Here is a 19,900-nt window from a genome sequence, read left to right as displayed (position 1 = left end):
AGTTGGTCTCCACTATCCGTCGCCATGTGATTTTATATGGTAAGTCCAAAGAAGAAGATGATGTAAAGATTTTAAAGCATATGCAAGATTCATGACTGCAAGTGATGGAAGCTGTGATGAAAGCAAATAAGAAAATAATGGTGTTAAAGGTACATTTTGACAATTTGAGCTCTTCGACTATACACAAAAGCAAATGAAGATTTCAGAGTCTAATGGTTGACTATTGTTTACGAAATCGAGGTTTTCCAATTTTAGTTCTGGAACCTTGATATCAAATGAAGTTCAATAGATATGTGAGAAATTTTTCTTATTAAAAGATACTGATAGTTTTAGAATCTCGAGCTGAGTTGTTTGAGGCTACAACGGCATAGTGCCAGGAGTTGATGCAAAAGCCTCCTCCAGAATTTGCAAGCCGCAGAGCAGCTGTTCCTTGGTAATAGTGATAGGAGGAGCAATACGGAATGCACCTCCAAAGCTGGGGTGACTGCTCAGGTTGGCCCATAGACCCAGCTCATAAGCACGGTCACCAATGGCTTTTCCAAGGGGCAGTGCTGGCGTCTTTGTCTCGCGATCCTCCACGATCTCCACTCCCGCCATAAGACCTCGTCCTCGTACATCTCCAATACATCCGTACTTTTCCTTTAGGCTTAGAAGTCCTTCATGTAGCACTTTTCCCATGGCCCGAGAGTGTTCGACCAGACCGTCACGAACGACTATCTCTAAGACTTTATCGCCGACAGCAGCAGGTAGAGGGTCATTCACGTGCGTTGTGAAGAAGCAGTAATCCCTCTCCGCACAGACATCACGGATTTCAGTGCTAGTGACAACTGCACTGAGAGGTAATCCATTTCCGAGCGTCTTGCTCAGGGTGAGAATATCGGGAGTAACGCCCTCGTGGGCGATTGCCATGATATCGCCGCAACGGCCAACACCAGTCTGTGCTTCGTCCACAATGAGAAGCATACCACGCTTCTCGCACTGCTTCTTTAGTGCAGCCAGATATCCCGGTGGAAGTACGTGCATACCAGCTGAAGACTGGATGCATTCGACGATACAAGCTGCTAGAGAGCCACAAGACTGCATGTCGATCAGACGCCAGCCGTATTCCATCTCAGCTTCCCAGTCATATGAGCCATCTGCTCGACGGAAAACGGAACGATACGCATTTGGCTGTGGCAGCATGAGCATTCCTGGCATCAGAGGACCCTGGCCTTTGCGACCGTAGTGATACTGCGTTCCTAGTGCCTGTGCAGTAACACCGTGCCAGCTAGCTCCGAGGCCGACAATCTCGAATTTTCCTGTGAATATTTTGGCCATTTTGATTGCTGCTTCATTGCTCTCGCCTCCTGTAGAGAGGAAGAAGGCTGTATCAAGACCTTGAGGTAGTAGGTTACACAGTCTTTCGGCCAAACTGATTACAGGTGGAGAAATCATGCCGGAGAAGAGATGGTCGAGTGATGCTGCGTGGTCTGCAATGACTTTCACAATCTCAGGGTGGCCGTGGCCTAGTAGACAGGACATTTGGCCAGAAGTGAAGTCGAGGACCTTTCGTCCTGACGCCGTATATACGTGGAGATCCTTAGTACCACAAATCACATCCTTGCTGTACTTAGTGCCGTAGTAACCCAAGAACTTTTCTGCTTTCGCCTGAAGTTCTTCGTTATTAACAGAATATAGAGGAGAGAATTCGCTTTTCTTCGAAGTAATAACAGCTGAGTCGTCGGCAATGATTCCAGGAGCCATGATGTTGGTTGGGATAAAGGTGATACAGAAGAAACTCAGCTCGTGTTACTGATAAGGAAGTTCATGGCTTATATATGATGGAATCATCTTGATAAGGTACCTAGGCATTGCGGCCCATCATTCCGAGGCCCGTTATTCTTTCCGCGGAGATATCGCCGCGGCGAAAGCGATACGAACTTAGATAGGCGTTTTCACTCCACGATGATTGGATGGCTTTCAAGCTAGATACAAGTGTTTAAAAAAAACCCCGAGGATAACCTTGATAAATCTAAATTATAGCCCCTGTTTTCCTCAGATTAAAGTAGATTTATCTAAAGTAATTTTAGCTTATCTTATCTACCAGTTGCATATCTAGTGCGCTTATAGGGTGTTTCGATCATTTAATACAATGGCAATTCATTTATAAGCTCACGTAGCCTTGATGGGTAGGACATTTTCTCTCACAGAAACTCAACTCCATATTGATCTATATTATACTCAACAATATGTCCAACACCAAGGACCTTGACAACGACTTCAAGCCTTCCGGACTTATAGATGAACACCCCGAAAAGATCATCGACCAGTCAAGCGGTGAATTGGAAGAATTCGACGATGCGATGTCAACCAAGCTTCGATGGAAGCTAGATTGCTACCTTCTTCCCCTCCTATGCGTCACTTACGCTCTGCAATCTATTGACAAGACAACTCTGGGCTATGCGGCAGTCTTTGGACTCCAGAAAGACCTAAACCTAAAGGGCACCGAATACTCTTGGCTTGGATCAATTTTTTACTTGGGCTATCTCGTTTGGGAGCTTCCAACGAGCGTTATGCTACAAAAGCTTCCTATTAACTATTTTATGTCCGCCACAGTAAGTATTTATTAGTTTTATGGCAGATCCCGATTAACATTTCTAGGTCATTATATGGGGTATCGTTCTGATGTGTCATGGAGCTGCCTTTAATTTCGCTGGAGAAGCGGCTGCACGCACGTTTCTAGGTGTCTTCGAATCTTCAATTAACCCTGGTACTATGCTCTTCTTTTCTATGTACTATAAGCGTGCGGAGCAGCCTCTGCGCATGGGTATATGGATTGGCTCTGCTGGTCTCGGCTACGTGATAGCAGGTATTGCTAGCTTTGGTATTGGCCATATTCAAAGTTCTATTGCTAGCTGGCGCCTCCTATATATCATATGGGGAGCAATCACTACAGCATGGGGACTTCTTTTACTTATATTGTTGCCAGGATCACCGCTTAACGCAAAGTTTCTGAGTGAAACTGAGCGTACTTTGGCTATTGCTAGAGTGAAAGATAATGGAACTGGTATTGAGAACAAAAAATTCAAGTGGCCACAGTTCTGGGAGGCAATGATGGACCTCAAAACATGGCTGCTTTTTCTTTTTGCTGTGACTAGCAACTCACCAAACGGTGGTTTGACAACAGTAAGTTTCTCCTGGCCTTTAGCATGTTTCATTTTATCCTTTTCTTGCTTGATTCATGAGATATCGAGCATCCCACGTTCTGAACACACTCGTGCGCCGTCAACTTTGGAACTCTACTTTTCATACTATCGCTGATACCCATCAATTTGCTGCTAAGAACTAACGTTTTCGTCAGTTCCAAGGATTGATCATCAAGGGTATGGGATTTTCAACTTTAAGCACTACGCTTATTCAGATGCCTTCTGGCGGCGTCCAGCTTGTCTTCTGCTGTGCTGCATGGTAAGAAATGCGTTGAATGAAGATTTTCTCGAAAGATAAATGAACATTGAACCCTGATTGCTAAAATGACTCGAACAACTAGTTATTTCGCCTCTCGTTATCCTAATACCCGAATCATGATTATGCTCCTTTGCATTATACCGTTCCTCGCTGGTACTATCGGTCTTTGGACAATCGATCAGTCAAAGCCGTATGGGCGGCTTGTATGCTTATGGATTTCTTTTGCATACACTGCCGCATGGTCTCTTTCGATGTCAGTCGCAACCGCGAATACAGCAGGTCATACAAAGAAAATAATCACAAATGCTATGCTCATTATCGGGTACTGCCTGGGCAATTTTGTTGGCCCATTCTTCTTCAAAACCAATCAGGCACCAAGGTATAATCTTGGCATTGGAATGATGTTCTTCTGTGTCGGCATTCAAGTCATTTGCCTCATTTCAATCTGGGTACTTCTCTGGCGGCGCAATTGCTCCCGCCGAGAGATGCATGCCAGTATGGAGAACAAAGATATTCGAGCCTTAGCGGCTGAAAAAGCCTTGCTCGATGAAACCGACCTCCAGAATCAATATTTCCAGGTAAACTTCTATATATCTTCTTTATTAAATTCTTGCTAACTATTTAAACTGCTAGTATGTATATTAGAAGGCGATCTGGCTGATGACCAAGTGCTACCAGGTCAAATTACTTGAGTACGATCACGAGTTATTAATTTTCAATCCCAATATTTCTAAATTCATATTTTTTGACATTACTGGCTGAAAGTATTGGGCCTCTCAGATACCCTGAAGATTCAAGGACTGCCTCAGAAAAACAGTATACTGATAAGAGCTCAAAAAGCCAAATTCAGCATTGAGGTCCTTCATATACCGCAGCGGCTGAGCGAGTAATACTCTGAGGTTATGATTATCGGTGTCAGCTTCGAAAATAGAGCCCGTAATATCGTCAGCGCTGTCCCAAGGGACCTTCAGCTTTCCGACGAGAACGATCCTCCCCTGAGTCAGCTCTATTATATCAGGTATCAGGTTGTAGTTGATCCCCGAGCATTTAAATCCCCCAAATTCAAGATCCACCATCATGCTCCGGAGAGCAAGCCCTAGTCTATCACCAATTGCTGACAGGAATCGGCCTTGAACATAATTCTTGTCTCCGACAAGGGCGATATCCGTTTTCATTATCTTAGGTGGTGACACCGAAGGATTCCGAGAGACCATGCAAAAAGCGAATTCCACCACATGAGCAAAACGCGGCCATTTACTCAAGGCCCCTACATATTTCAGATCATGGATTGCAGAAAATTTGGTCATATGAGGGCCTTCATTGAGATTGGGTAGAGGACTCGCGACAATATTGCGGGCTTGGATTTCCGTCACCATCGTGGGCACGTTTCAATCTAATCATACACAGATCATTAGCATTTATCTTTAGGCTATTATTCCAATGAAAGCACGCTATTCCTGGAGAGGTTCACTTACCGTGCAGCTCTAGAGCAGAAGTTTGGAAAGTTGTTTTTTTTCCCGGATGTGATGAAAGTGGTAAAGTAAACAATTTCTAACGGAATCTTGAACTTATTTATCCGTTTCTCGTAACTAAATTCCGTGTTTAATTAGATGAAATGTATTCCATAGCATTTTGATGATCATTCTTAAGTTAACGGATCTGAAAAAAAAAAAAAAGGAAGCCATTCTTGCTGCCCTTCGGGCATTCGGACGCGGCCCAGAAGAAGTAGACCTTACTATGGCTCAAGAGCATGCCCGGTCTATCATGGCCTCTTGTCCCGTCAGTTATGTCCGTACGGCTCGTTTACATGGTTCGATTTTTGATGACGATACACGCGACGGAACTATATCGTGTGCCGATACCCAATTTTGGGTAAATCATGAAGAACCTTTGAAGACATTAGCAAGTATTCGTGCAAAGGGTATTGTGTGGCCATTTGGCGATCTTCCTGACGGCTTCGAGTTTCTAATCATGGTTAAGGCTAAGGTGAATGAGAATCGTCGGGCAGCTATGATCTCTTCGGAGTTCTAGGAGATTTTCGGTTCATTGAATTGTGAGACTTTACTTTCGCCAGCGATATCCTTTTGCGGTTTTTATCTTTGTTCCTTTATGTGTTGCTTCATGGCTCCCCTCACGGAGGGCTCTCTCTGTGAGCTATCCTCTAGAATCATCAATACAAGCAGCTATTATTCCTCATTTGAGAATAAGATTCATTTTATCCACTTAGCCCTTGATCTGAACACTAGACTTCTGGCAAAAATTATTATTCACTTTGATTGATCCTGCATATAATGAGCTCTGCGTGATATTGTGTTTTATGTATTGCGAAATGTCAAAAGCGTCTAATTAACCCGATGCTTGTCCATTTGCAACGCAGTGAGTGTATGATGTACTAAAGCAATAACTCAGGTCGCAATATCTTGATTATTGAGCGAGCGAAGCGAGTGAAACATTAACGTAATTCCCGGCCGGTAGGGCACACCAATAATTTCAATAAACGCATCAAATTCAACTCCATATTTAAATACAAAAACATAGTAAACTAAACTAAATAACCTTACTAAAGTAAATCACATACGACCCGTGATTACATACGACCCGTGAATTAGACCCACTTTTATTTCATCTTTTGCATTATTTATCCCATAACTCCATTAAATTCAATAAAACTATGTAAATAAACTATTGAATCGGGCGCTGTGGACACGTCTCTCTCCTATGCCCGGTTTCCCGACATATCCCACACCTACGTGGCCGATGGCCTGGTTGAGAAGAAGCCGGGGTTTGGTGTTGGTTTACACCATTAATTGACGCGTCGATAAGCTGTTGTGCTTCATGGAGCGCAAGACCACCTTCAATAGCCATTCGGCGGTTAGGGCATGCCTTTTTTTTCTTCTCTTTTATGTTGGCTTTGCGAAGAGCGGCGATTTCCTGAGCTTGTATTGCCATATGTTGGTGTATAGCTACTGCGCCTTTCAAGAACTGGTCTAAGATCTGCTTTGTTTGTGTAGATGGCGATCGTGACACTGTACATAATAGAGCTTTATATTGGCGGCGTATATCCTTCTGTGACATTGGTGTCTTTGGAGTATAGTTCTGGCTAGAGTCGCAGCCCCGGGATGGTGGTGGTGGTGGTGGTGTGTCACGGGGCGGGCAGGTGAATAGAATTATACTAGAACTGGACAGACAGTATTATATTGACTGACAGGCTAAGACGAAGACGTAGCTTGAAGAGCTACATTCAGACAAGGTTCTAAGTTTACATGAGGTTGCGGGTCACGTGGCCCGCGCTATCTAATCAATCAGTAGTCGTCTGAGCTGGCACCGTGACAGTATCCCCCTCCTTAGAGCCGAGCTCTGTAGAGGCGTAGACAGGACCTGGCTTGGACGGGTAGCGGAGGTGGAAGTTCTTCACTAACTGTCCACAATTTTCTAGGTGAGCAGCAGGCTCTTCAGTTGGGTCATCGTAACCGGTCCACTTAACCATGTATTTTAGATGTGGTGTTCCCCGGCGACCACGTTTCTCCCAGCGGGAGTCTAGGATCTCCTCTACCTCCCACTCGTCGATTCCGTCGACTTCGATAGGTGGGGCAGGTTCTTGTTGCTGCGCGGGAAGCGGGTTGTCGTCGGCAGGGCGTAATAAGGAGACGTTAAATACTGGGTGGATCATTATTCTAGGGGGAAGCTGTAAACGGCAGGCGTATAGGCTTAGAACTTCGGTGATTTCGAAGGGGCCTAAGTTCTTCTAGTCTAATTTCTTCTAGGGGCGACGGGTCTTGATGTTCCGGGCGTCTAACCAGACTTTCTATCCTTTAGTGAACGTTCGGGCAGGCTGGTGGTGATGGTTGGCGAATTCTTTGTGGCGAGCTTAGGCGGCCAGGATCTAGGCTTGTATAAAGTTCGTGATCTCCTCTATATGAGCCGCGAACCTCTCTATATCGCGGGCGGCGGGGTGATTACTTAGGCGGACAGGCTCGAATCCAACGACTGGGTGTTGGCTATAATTAGCAAAGAACGGGGTGACGCCAGTCGACTCGCTTTATACGGAGTTAGAGGCGAATTCGGCTAGCAGAAGCCAGTTAGCCTAGTCGTCCTATAGGTAGTTTGTATAGGCTCGGAGGTACTATTCCAGGATAGCATTAGCTCGCTCGGTCTATCCATCTGTTTCCGGGTGAAAGGCAGTGGATAGCAGGCTCTTAGTCTTTAGGCGGGTTATTAGGTGTTTCCAGAACTGGCTTATAAACTAGGGGCCTCTATCAGATACAATTATATAAGGGAGTCCATGTAGCTTCCAGATGTGTTTCAAGAATAGGCAGGCGAGGTCTTCAGCGTTACAGGTCCTATGGTAGGCCAGGAAGTGTTTTATTTTAGTCAAGCGGCAGACTACTACCAAGATTGCGTCAAATCCTTGGCTCTCGGGCAGGTATATGATAAAGTCTATTAATAGATCTAGCCAGGCGCGGGCAGGGATCGGGAGTAGTTGTAAGACTCCTTGATGGGCTTCTCGGGACGGGGTAATTCTGCGACAGGTATAACAGTTTTTGGTCCATTGCTCAACATAATAGTAGAGGTTCGGCTAGTAGTACTCGCGAGATATAAGCTTATACATCTTTATGCGACCTGGGTGTCCTGTTACTAGGTTGTTATAGCAGAGTCGGGCTAGTTCAGCTTTAAGGTCGTCGTTGTCTAGGACATAAATATATCCTTAGTATAGCAGGTTGTTCCTATCTCTTACATAGTGCGCGAGCGTGATATCTAGGTGCCGGGTTTTCTTTTTATCTAGGGCACTTAGGATTAACTATAATATCTGGTCTCTTTATAGGGTAGACTTATATGCTTCCTTCACAGCGACTAGTAGTTCTAGCTATAGTTTGTCTACGAAGCGTACACTTCTTACTGTTTCTATATCAGGTGGAGGCGGGTTAGGTTCTAGGCCTATCAGGGTATCTAGTTTCAGGGTTAGAGGGGAGTTAGGCGGTGGTGAGGCAGGCGGGGTCAGTATTCCTAGTTCTCCTTAGATCTAGCTATCTAGGTTTTCGCGCTTCAGGATTATACGACTCTAGTGCTTTAGTCGTTCATCCCCTTCCTTAGGTAGATCTTCTGACCTCCTGGTTAGTGCATCAGGCTTCGCGCCCTATTTACCTAGGCGGTAGATAATCGTAAAATTGAAACAGGATAGGAACTTAGACCAGCGGGCTTATTGGTGGTTTAGTAACTTAGTACTTATGAAGTATTCTAGGTTTTGGTGGTCTATGATAACCTTGATTAGGGAGGTCGTGCCCTTAAGTTTAGGGCGCCATTCTTCGAAATAGCGTATAATAGCCATAAGTTCCTTATCATAGATTTCGTAATTACACTCAGCTGCTAAGTGCTTCTTAGAGAAGAATGCAATAGGATATAGTATTCCTTTTTCGTCGTACTAGGAAATAACGCCTGTAGATATATAATCAGACACATTGGTTTCCAGGATCACATCTTTAGTCTAGTCAAATGGTGCCAGGATCGGGGCGGATATAAAGGCTATCTTTAGGGTCTTAAAGGCTTCTTCGTAGGCGGGAGTCTATTTAAAGGCAACATCCTTCTTTATGAGTTCGTTCATATAGGCAGTCAGTTTCGAGAAGTCTCTTATAAAGCGTTGGTAGAAGCCAGTAAATCCTAGGAATGCTCGGACATCAGTTACGTTCGTCGGCGATTTCTAGTCTATGATCGTCCGGACCTTCTTAGGGTCTATACGGATTCCTTCGCCTCCTATAATCAGGCCTAGGAATTTGGTCTCAGAAACACAGAACTCGTATTTAGCTAGTTTCACGAATAGCCCTGCTTCGCGGAGGCGGGCGAGGACCTTATAGACATGTCCGATATGTTCCTCCCTTATACGACTATATATCAGTATATCGTCAAGGTATATAGTATAGAACAGGTCTAAGTAATCTCGTAGGGAATCGTTGATAAATCTCTAGAATATAGTAGGGGCGCCTATTAGACCAAACGGCATTACCAGGCTCTCGTAGAGACCTAATCTCGTACGGAACGCTATTAGGTACTCCTGCCCCTCCTTCACCCGAAGGTTATTAAAGGTAGAGATGATATCTAGGCGAGTAAAGTATTTCATCCCCTTTAACTGGTTCAGGGTTTCTTTAGTTAGGGGCAGGGGATAGCAGTCCTTGACCGAGATTATGTTAAGGGCTTAGTAGTCTACATAAAATCGGAGACCCCCTCTAGGTTTCTTCACAAATAGGACAGGCGAGGCAGTAGGCGAGGAGCTTAGGCGGATAAACCCTTTCCTTAGGTTCTCGGAGATCCATTCCTTCAGAGCTTCTAGCTTAGGGCGGGACATAGCATAGAGGGGCCTAAATAGCAGGGCCTTCCCCTCTATTAGTCGAATATCATGGTCGTAAGGTCGGTATAGGGGCAGTTGTTCGGCTTCCTTAGGGGAGAACATATCTCTAAAGTCTTTAAATTCGTTAGGTAGGGCAGGGTCAGGTTTCGGTTGTAGTATCTCGTCCAGTGTCTCTATAGACGCGGAGAACAAATGATAGCCCTTCTCGCTTCGGGCGTACGCGGCGTAGGCCCTTAGGCTTATAGACTATATATCTAGGCCTTCTAGGACAGAGGGGCGATCAGGCAGGTTTATAGGGCGGGTTTTCTTCGGGACATCATGTAGGGCTCGGATCTTCGGGGCCCTACTAGGGGTGTTACAGAACTTCTAGCAGTACAGGCTATTTAGCTCGAGGGTATAGTTCGCGAAATATATACTAGGATCGTGGATCTTAAGCCAAGGCAGGCCTAGTACAACAAGGTAGTAAGCGATTTTCGTGATAAGGAATAGGGCCTTCTTCTCGTAGTGGTTCTCTACCCTTATATTCATTCGTACGAAATAGGTGATGTGGCCCTTCTCGGGCTCTCGGCCGTCGAAGGCCTCTAGGCGGATAGGTTCTTTCAGGGTTTCGAATATAAGGCTCTGGTCTCGGGCCCAATCTTCATCGACGAACCTCTTCCCTTCTATACCACTATCTATCATAGCGTATATAGGGATCTAGGTCTCTTTCTGGGTCAGGGTTATAGGCAGGATAAAAGCGTCGGCGCGGAGGTTCTCTTCTTCGATAGAGTCTCCCAGCATAGCTATGGATAGGCGGAGCACACGGTTGGGTTTCACCTGGTCGCGATTTAGGCCAGGCTTACTCCATTTGTTGGCTGGAGTACAGAGTAGTCAGACTCAGTAGATTCAGCGTAGGCAGCGGAGTCAGCCTAGGCGGGGTTCTCTATTCGGCTAGAATATAGGCGGGCAGGGGAACAGGGGCGGGTGTCAGGTAGCAGGCAGTCCCGGACTAGATGATCCTTGGATCCGCATCTAAAGCACTCCCCCTAGTCACGCCGGGTGAGCTTGGCCTTAGAGAGATCTATAGGTTCGCTAGGGCCTTAGGCGGGAGTCAGGGTCCTAGGTAGTATATTCGTTGTCGCGGCGGCTGCGTACAAGGTCCTTGCGATTTTCTCCTGGGGTGTACTACCTAAGGGCGTGGGTTAGCGGGCATGGTGTGTCTATTACTAGTGTTGGCGGAAGCGGTTATCGAGCGACTGAAGATGGGCTATGTAGCTATGAAACTAGCGGGACGGAGCTGGGTTATGCAAGAGTATATCCTAGAGCTCGTTCGAGATAGCTTATATCAGGAGGGGAGTCAGAGCTTCTTCGTGTAGTTCGCCCTCTAGGGCTAAACGCTGGAATTCGGATAGGAAGGTGTTAAAGTCGTTATTCTTCTGGCGGAGCTGGTATAAGCGGTTCTAGGTATTCTGGACTCTATCAGGGTCGCCGAAGGCCTTCTCGAGATATTTAAGCATTTACGGGTAGTCTATAAACTAGGGAACTCTATACGAGATCTTTGGCAGTACTAGTTCGTACGCTTTACCAGTGAGTCTCCCCATAACATAAGTAAGTCTGATAGTGGCTGTTGGGAAACGGTCCTGGTTCGCGTTCATCTTGCCATAGATCTGCTGCGTAAAGCGGCGGAGGTCGCTGCGAGTTCTATCAAACTCTTTCGGGTCAGGGATTCTTTCACTAAGGGAGGCAGACCGGGGACCCAGGGTAGGAGTCGGTGCAAGTTCTCGCGTAGGGATATCTGCTAGGTTCTTAATACCTTAGGCAGGAGTGTTTTCGGTCGGGGGGTTCGTACAGCAGGCAGGGCGGAGTTCAGGATCTGATTTTTTTCGACTTCGAGCCCAACAATCTTGTCGTATAAGCTGTTGATGCGCTCTTCCTGATATCTAATAACGCCCTCCCTGTGGTGCCGAGTCTCCTCGCTTTCAGTCGCGGCTTAGTGGAGGGTTTGGTTATCTTTCTCAATTTCTTGAGAGTAGCCCTCCATAGTCCGGAGGTACAGCACCCAGACGTCGGGGTGTTCTTGGACATGAGCCAGGAATTCTTCAATAGAATCGGCGTTCAAAGGCGGTTCAGGACGGGGCATGCTGGCGGGTGGCAGCTCTAGTATAGGGTAGAAGCTATATAGTGTCACGGGGCGGGCAGGTGAATAGAATTATACTAGAACTGGACAGACAGTATTGCATTGACTGACAGGCTAAGACGAAGACGTAGCTTGAAGAGCTACATTCAGACAAGGTTCTGAGTTTACATGAGGTTGCGGGTCACGTGGCCCGCACTATCTAATCAATCAGTAGTCGTCTGAGCTGGCACCGTGACATGGTGGTGGTGGTGGTGTTGGTGTACGAAGCGAGATAGTAAGCTTTGAAAGCACCCTTTCTGGATCAAATGGTGTAATTCCAGTAGCAGCGAACGCATTAGATGTAGATCTAATAGCCTCTTCGCGCGCGATAGGGTAAATAGCTAGGAAATCTCTCTTATCGATAGAGTTGAATCCTAGCTCCATTTGAGAGCTAACTAGCCGGCCATATGACCTCTTTAAAATGGCGAAACAGCCTACATTGAGAGGCTGTAAAAGATGGGATGAATGCGGCGGCATACATATTGGTATAATGTTGTTCTATTGGCATGCCTGGTCGAAATCAGGCGTAAGGTGGCTAGACATGTTCATTGGGTTGGGTATGGGTTTGAAGTAAAACCCACACCCAGCCCATAAACCCATCTTTTTGCCAAGACTTCTATTTCACGTGATATTTGTCACCTAGTTAGTACTAGATTGAGGCAAAAATTAGGCACTAAGGCACTAATTACCCTAATTTAGTTTAGGTTGAGGCGAAAATCAGGCATTAAGGCATCAAAAATACCCATATGGGTATGGGTTTACCTTACCCCTGATGGGTTGGGTATGGGTATGAATTTTGACCCATACCCAACCCATGCACATGTCTAAAGGTGGCTACCATGGCCATCTAGAATCAATAGCCTATATCGCCCCTTCGTACGTGTTATGGTAGAGGGGATGAATAGCTTTTGTAGCCAACGAAGGCCTATTTGGTCTGATGTCCAGCCATTAGGACTTACTTCAAAGCGCGTATTAGGTGGTAAATCGACATCGTGAAACCAACGTTGCATCATGTTTTTGCCCTTGAATATGATACATGGTGGAGGCGCCCAGCCAGTTGAATTTAGACATTCAATAGCCGTAATCCATTCGCGATTCCCGGGTTGTATCTTTTCTTGTCGGCCATAATAGCTAGCTCTAGTAACGATTTTGGCAGTAGCGGTTTGTCCCATCGCGAAACCAGTTTCATCAAAGTTGTAAATGTCGTCTTCATGAATCCCATTCTCGCGAATAGTCTTTTCAACTAAGATAAATCAATCGCGAATAATCTTAGGGTCTTCTTGTTTTGCGCGCTCAAAATTGTAACGTTTTGAATAGCGAGTTTCGATTTCAGGTGTACGCTTGATGAAGTTTGAAACCCAATTTCGTCCGATTGTAAGAGGTGGGTCGATTCCGCGGTCGGCGAGTAGAATATTGGCGATTTGAGCGACATAATGAGGTCTAGGGGCAGATCCACGGTCATCTAAAGAGAAAATCCATTTGAGAATAGTTTTATCTTCAGATTCAGTCAATTTATGACCATTTGCGCGCTTCTCGACGCGATATTTAACACCAGATAGGCGATCGTGGAGGGTTGAGCGGGGTACATTAAAGGTAGATGCAGCTTGGGTTGTATTGGTAATTTCGCCATTATTTATAGCTTTAATAGCTAATAAGATTCTACTCTCCTGTTCAACCCGTTTCTGAGCTATTTGAGCATTCTTAGGTGGCATGGTGGGTGGTTGAAAAAGTAAGACACGTAAATGACGCGTTAAAAAAAATGAAATTCACGGGTCGTATGTAATCACGGGTCGTATGTAATCACGGGTCGTATGTGATTTACTTTACTGTAGAAACCACTACACTTGGTGGTTTGTCTACAGTGTTGAGTAGTGGTTTGTTGGAGCTCACCACGCTTACTATTTTCAGTACGATATTCGAATATCGCTCTTTCGAGCGACAGGAAAGGCTAATCCTGTAACGGGTCGATACCCGATGAAATGTCCAGTCTCTGGAGAGACTGCGCTCCTGGCATTTGTACGGAGCCGGACGAGCCATAAGAGCATCCGGTCCCAGGACCCCTTTCCCTTCCTTAGTTAATTCTTTTCGTTTACCAATCGGATCTTTACAGTGTACAAATTCCTGCATTCATCCCGTAACATAATCCTCCTTATAGCTATTCAGTGGTTCCAGATCCTTCGAATATTCTGCCCACTCCTCCACGGGCTCTATTTAAGCTATTAAAGCATGTTGAGCATAGTAAGACTTGTTCCTCCTGGTAAACTTCCTTGGCGTTTTCTAATGCCCGATTATTCTTCAGTAGCTCTAAAAAATGCTACTAATCAAGCTCCGATTCTCTATTTTCCTAGCCAGTCATCCTCAAGTAGCAGCAAAAATAGGAAAATCCTTATGCTTCCCTCACTACCTCTATGCCATTCTACTGGTTTTCAGGGTATGAATAGCTAGGACCGGCGCGTCAATAGCATGGCAGATTGTTGACATTGAATTTCTTCGTTTCATATATAATATCTGTTTGATTTCTTCAATGGCGACTGTAAGTACCAAAAGAAGGGCAAGTGATCGGAAAGCGAATCGAATAGCTCGGTGGTAAAATTTTTATGTACAGCGGAGCGGATTGTTGAGTTGTGATGCCCGATCTGGTAAAAGATTCACATATTTATCACCTGGGTAATTTTGAATAAACTTTATAGGGCTATCAGAGGCGAGGTGAAATTCTCCTCTATAATGAAAAATAATATTCTTAATGAGACATTTCCCTAATATGTACATGCGAAATTCGGTGGTGTGGGTGTAACGGCGTACGGAGATGCGACCGGCATTATGCTCAATTCAGTGTTCTACAAGGTTGGTATATATAAGGAACTTACACATAATCTTCCGTTCGGAAGATTATAGCCTTTTTGGCTCAAGGGAATAGTCTACAAGCACAAGTGTAGATCGTTATAGTGGGTTTCTGACTCCACTCTTTTTATCTGGGCACTTTGTGGAAGATCCGAATCAACTCAGCATAGTTCTTACTAGATGTCCTCTTATCTTGGAATATTCTTAATTTTGATGAGTGTTGGAACGAATATCAGCTGACATACTAAGATCATGTGATCTTGGCAGGGCAGCTACTATATCTTCTTTCATCTGAGCATTTTAGAATGACACTTCACTTTTACCCAATATGCATACACCTATTATATACGTACAGAAACGATATCAATAGCTGTCTGCTTCGGTAATAACCTAGTCAACCGACACTGATCAGTAGACGTACAGATCAGGACATACGCACCTACGAAGCTTGAGCGTGTTGAACAGTCTTCAAAAGCTGTTTTTCCAGATTCGCTAAGTCCTTGCCATATCTCAGTCGAAGGAGAAGATCGTGATAATTTGAGGCTTGAACGATCGCCGAGAATTACACCATCTTGCTAAGAACCTACTTCATAGAAGCCCCAAGATCTATGGAGAACGTCCAAAAACACTCAAAAACACTGAAAAACACTACCAAACTTCCCTCTCATTTTCCTCCATTCCTTTCAAATCCCTTCATTTTCTCATACTTGCATATCCCTGACCGCTTAAATCCCCTCATCCTATTTCTCTTACTTGCATATCCTTGACCGCTCAAATCCCCTCATCCTCGCCCTCCAACCTTGCATACCCCTGCATTTAAAATTCAGGAAACCCAAAAGTGACCTATCTCATATACCGCTACACCATCTTAACATTTCTGAAAAACCTATACTACTTTACACTATGTCTACACCACCTTCAGCCGCTGAATCAGCTCAATCAATCAACGATGACTATGATTAGGAAATCGATTTAGCGACAGCCATAAAGCAGGAGATGAACGACTATATGGAGAAAAACATGCTTTTCGACAACAAGATACTGGATTATAACCTCTGGATTGTATACTACGAATTATTTGAAAACTGGGAACCTGAACATTTCAAACAAATTTCCCCTTCGAGACGATCAGCATTACGGGCGAATCTCCTTCAGCATGGAGTTTTCGTCCCTCGCCCTGATCGTAAAACGCCAATATACACTCTACTATCTATAGTAGCTCGGCAAGAAGAGTTTCACGAATGGACAGATAGAGATATCGAAGACTTTTTTGAAGAATTCTCCCTCCTAATGGTCACTTTGAAGCTCAGAAAACGCCTTAATTCGACCTACGACAGATTGAAACAGCCTTTACTAAGAGATCACTCCCCCAAAGAGGACGAAAGAATCACACCAAAGATCAATTTCTCTACCCCCGGAAGCAATCTCGCAAGCCCAGGACGTGATCATTTTATAATAGAGAATACTGAAGGAGCTTTCAACCACTCTCCCTATGAATCCAGCCCGTCTCCCTTTATATATCACCCTACGAAACCAAAACTTGACTTCTCAAAGGAGATAAACTCTATCTCTAAGGTCTACACCGAGAAACAGAAATATAGTAGGACAGATAATAGCAGCTTCTGTAACAGGTTGAATCCTGGTGAACTATCACGTGGTTGTACCACGTGACCCACCAACCGCATACCTCACGATTCCACCCCGAATTGTTCACGTTCTTCAAGGATTTTGTAAATAGCATGTGCCTAGCTAGTTCTGAATTCAAGATTAGCTTTAGCCCTTCACATACAAAATCCTTCCTCTAACAAGAGTAAAACCCACGACCGACGATAAGAAAAGCGCTCTCAGAAAGTATCTGATCGAGCCATATACGATAGACGAACAAATCGCTCTCGGAAAGAATCCGATCGAGCATACCAATGAATACGAAAAGCTCTTAGAAAGTATCTAATTGAGCGTCCTATAAATACGAAATCGCTCTTAGAAAGTATCTAGTTGAGCATCCGATAAACAAATTGAAGATAGAAAGCATCCGATTCAAACACGAGAAGAAAACGAATATCTTCATCATCATGACTGCAAGCGAACCGTCGAGCCCACCCGAGTGGGCCAGGACGTTGATGCAGCATATCAGTCAGACAAGTATTAGTACCGATAAGAGAATTAGAAGACTCGAAGAATTAGTGGTTCGGTCCCAGGAGCGAGCCGCTCCCGAACCACCCACGGAACCATAAGGGATACTAATCGAATCAACCAGCGATAATAACCAGATTCGACGACCTCGCCCTCGTCTCCCCGACCCCGCGATATATATAGGAAACATCTCTGATTGGCCAACCTAGAGAATCTCGATAGAGAACAAATTACTAGTAGACGGAGCTGCCATCGGTACCCCATAAGAGCAATTCCTCTATATATTTTCCCGCCTAGAGAAAATGGCCGCCAAGAATACCAGAATGTTTATGAAGACATAATAAAGCGAAGGCAACCTATATATGCTTCTAGAATATCTTGAGAGGATATATAGGGACCCTAACGCTCGGTCACAAGCAGCTCGGCGTCTATATCAGCTTAAACAGAAGCCCGACCAGCCTTTTTCACGATTCCTTCCCTAGTTAGAAAGAGAGCTCGCAGATGCTGGTGTAACCAAATAGCACGACGAAGCAAAACAACAACTCTTACTAAATGCTCTTAACGAAGATATAACGAATTCGCTTATGAATCGTGATGTTCCCTATGATTTTATAGGTCTTATTATATAGCTCCACGAAATCGACACTAATAGCGAGACACTGAATATCGTATTAGGTAGACGCTAGTTATCCACTCGCTAGCGAATCTAAAGAGATTAATCAACCATAGCCATAGAGGATAGGATAGACTAGACTCCAATAATAAACACAAACACCATATAGACGAATTCGTCCTGATTCGTGAACGAAAAGGGATAGGTTTGTAAAGAGGATCAACATCTTGTGGGAAAACGTATAAAATGGGTCGAGAAAGAAGAACTCCAACGTCGCTATATAGAAAAGAGATATCTACAATATGGTCGAGACAACTATTAGTAAAGCATATGCCCTTTACTGCCCGCACGGAATCCGAACCAAGTAGTGGTATAGAATATAGTAGTCGAAGAACCAAGATCGAGCCACCCCCGAAGAAGGGAGTATTCGCTAGCGATTGAAGAAGATGAAGCGGAGAATGATTCGGGAAAAGATTAGCTCCTGCACTAAACCACAAGTAGGAGCAGAAAGGGGTTAAGAAGCTACTAAAGAAAGAGGCGTTATTCTATATCGATGCTAGAGTTAATAGAATTTAATTCGCGAAGACTTTAGTAGATAATAGAAGCGATAGCTATATATCTATCAGCGGACACCTAGCGCAATCTCTTAACCTTCTATGTATCCCGATTCCATCGCGAATCCTGAACAGAGTCATCAAGAATCAAGGACGGATTACTTAGGCCATATACTTCGATCTTGATGTTAATAGACTATAATAGCAGAAAGTCTTTGCCTATATCATTCCAAGATAGTTAGACGAAATGATACTTAGGACGCCTTGGTTAAAAGATGTCGACGGAGTTTACGCTACGAAACAAGGGTATTTAGATATCTATTCGAGAAATAGAGAGCGTATTTATTATTAGAACCGCATCGACCCGTTAATCGGTCTAATAAAAGTAAAGAGATTAAAAGTATAGTAATCATCTATAGGAGAAATCAAAGAACTATTCGATAGTATTTCGTCGCTAGACCACCTCCGAATAGCCAAAGTAACTATAGACGATATCGATAAGGCGCTGCAACCTAAGAAATTCACCGATCCGAGAGCTAAACTTCCCCTATAATATCTCCCTTGGTTAGATGTTTTTAGCTAGGAGAAAGCAGATAAGCTTCCGAGCCATCGCCTAGGGATCGATCATAAGATACCCTTAACACGCGATAGAAATAGTAACGAATCGACACCACCTTATAGGCTATTATATAGAATAAATAGAGAAGAGCTATTAGTTCTACGAAAAACTCTTACCGATCTACTAGGAAAAGGATTTATATAAGTTAATAAATCGCTAGCAGCTTCACTGGTGTTATTAGTACGAAAACCTGGTAGAGGCATCCGATTCTGTGTCGATTATAGAGGATTAAACTCTATAACCATCAAGGACCGTTACCCCCTACCTCTGATTCAAGAAATACTACGAAACATATCGAAGGCTCGCTGGTTTACTAAACTCGATATTATAGCGGCTTTCTATAAGATCAGAATATAGGAAGGCGAAGAATGGAAGACAGCGTTTCGAACACGATATGGGCTCTATAAGTAGCTAGTTATACCTTTTGGCCTAACTAGCGCTCCCGTAACCTTCTAATAGTATATCAATGAAGTTCTACGCGAATTTCTCGACGAGTTTATATCAGTATATATAGACAATATCATTATTTACTCCGACGGATCGATCACGGATCATAGACGAAAAGTACGCGAGGTGCTCTAAAAGCTAAGAGATGCTGGACTTTAATACAATATCGAGAAATCTGAATTTGAACAGAGCTCTATGAAATACCTAGGGTTCATCATACGAGCTAGAGAAGGTCTATATATAGACCTAAAGAAAGTTGAAGCTATTAAGCTATAGGAAGCACCTACTAATATCCAAGAAGTACGTGGTTTTATTGGATTCGCTAACTTCTACTAGACGTTTATACCATAATTCGTAGACGTCTCTACACCATTAGTATAGTTGATAAAGAAAGATACAATATTTAAATAGGACAAGGAGAAACAAGAATCATTCGAGACCCTAAAGGACCTCTTTATCTCTGCACTAATATTAGCTTATTTCCGAGAAGATACCGAAACAATAGTAGAAATAGACGTATCTGGATAGGCGATAGGAGTAGTCTTATCCTAAAGACAAGAAGATAGGACGCTAAGACTATACGCCTATCTCTCGCGTAAGTTCTCACCTATAGAGACTAATTATATAATACACGACAAGGAATTACTCGCTATCATCTATATACTATAGGAATAGAAGCCAGAGCTGAAGATAGTCCCGCGATTTATGGTCTTAATAGACCACAAAAATCTACGATATTTTCATAAGGCGCAGG

At 44.1% G+C, this 19,900-nt stretch overlaps 4 protein-coding genes across 4 annotated transcripts; 2 read left to right on the top strand and 2 right to left on the bottom strand.

The window, feature by feature from the left end:
* Positions 1-357: 357 nt before the first annotated feature.
* Positions 358-1,743, bottom strand: N7495_008362 (aspartate aminotransferase family protein; the record flags this gene model as incomplete). Its single annotated transcript, XM_057211013.1, has 1 exon — positions 358-1,743. The coding sequence occupies one exon, from the start codon at positions 1,741-1,743 to the stop codon at positions 358-360; it is 1,386 nt and encodes a 461-aa protein (XP_057060556.1).
* A 485-nt stretch (positions 1,744-2,228) lies between these two features.
* On the top strand, positions 2,229-4,089 carry N7495_008361 (uncharacterized protein; the record flags this gene model as incomplete). Its single annotated transcript, XM_057211012.1, has 5 exons — positions 2,229-2,594; positions 2,641-3,165; positions 3,341-3,444; positions 3,527-4,022; positions 4,078-4,089. The coding sequence occupies 5 exons, from the start codon at positions 2,229-2,231 to the stop codon at positions 4,087-4,089; spliced, it is 1,503 nt and encodes a 500-aa protein (XP_057060555.1).
* A 131-nt stretch (positions 4,090-4,220) lies between these two features.
* Positions 4,221-4,820, bottom strand: N7495_008360 (uncharacterized protein; the record flags this gene model as incomplete). Its single annotated transcript, XM_057211011.1, has 1 exon — positions 4,221-4,820. One exon carries the CDS (start codon positions 4,818-4,820, stop codon positions 4,221-4,223), a length of 600 nt encoding a protein of 199 aa, XP_057060554.1.
* Positions 4,821-5,079: 259 nt separating this feature from the next.
* Positions 5,080-5,475, top strand: N7495_008359 (uncharacterized protein; the record flags this gene model as incomplete). Its single annotated transcript, XM_057211010.1, has 1 exon — positions 5,080-5,475. The coding sequence occupies one exon, from the start codon at positions 5,080-5,082 to the stop codon at positions 5,473-5,475; it is 396 nt and encodes a 131-aa protein (XP_057060553.1).
* Between the last annotated feature and the right edge of the window lie 14,425 nt (positions 5,476-19,900).

The sequence above is a fragment of the Penicillium taxi genome, assembly GCF_028828555.1.
Source record: "Penicillium taxi strain IBT 34144 chromosome Unknown utg000005l_segment0_segment0, whole genome shotgun sequence".
Classification (NCBI taxonomy): domain Eukaryota; kingdom Fungi; phylum Ascomycota; class Eurotiomycetes; order Eurotiales; family Aspergillaceae; genus Penicillium; species Penicillium taxi.
This window is presented reverse-complemented; position numbering and strand designations above follow the sequence as displayed.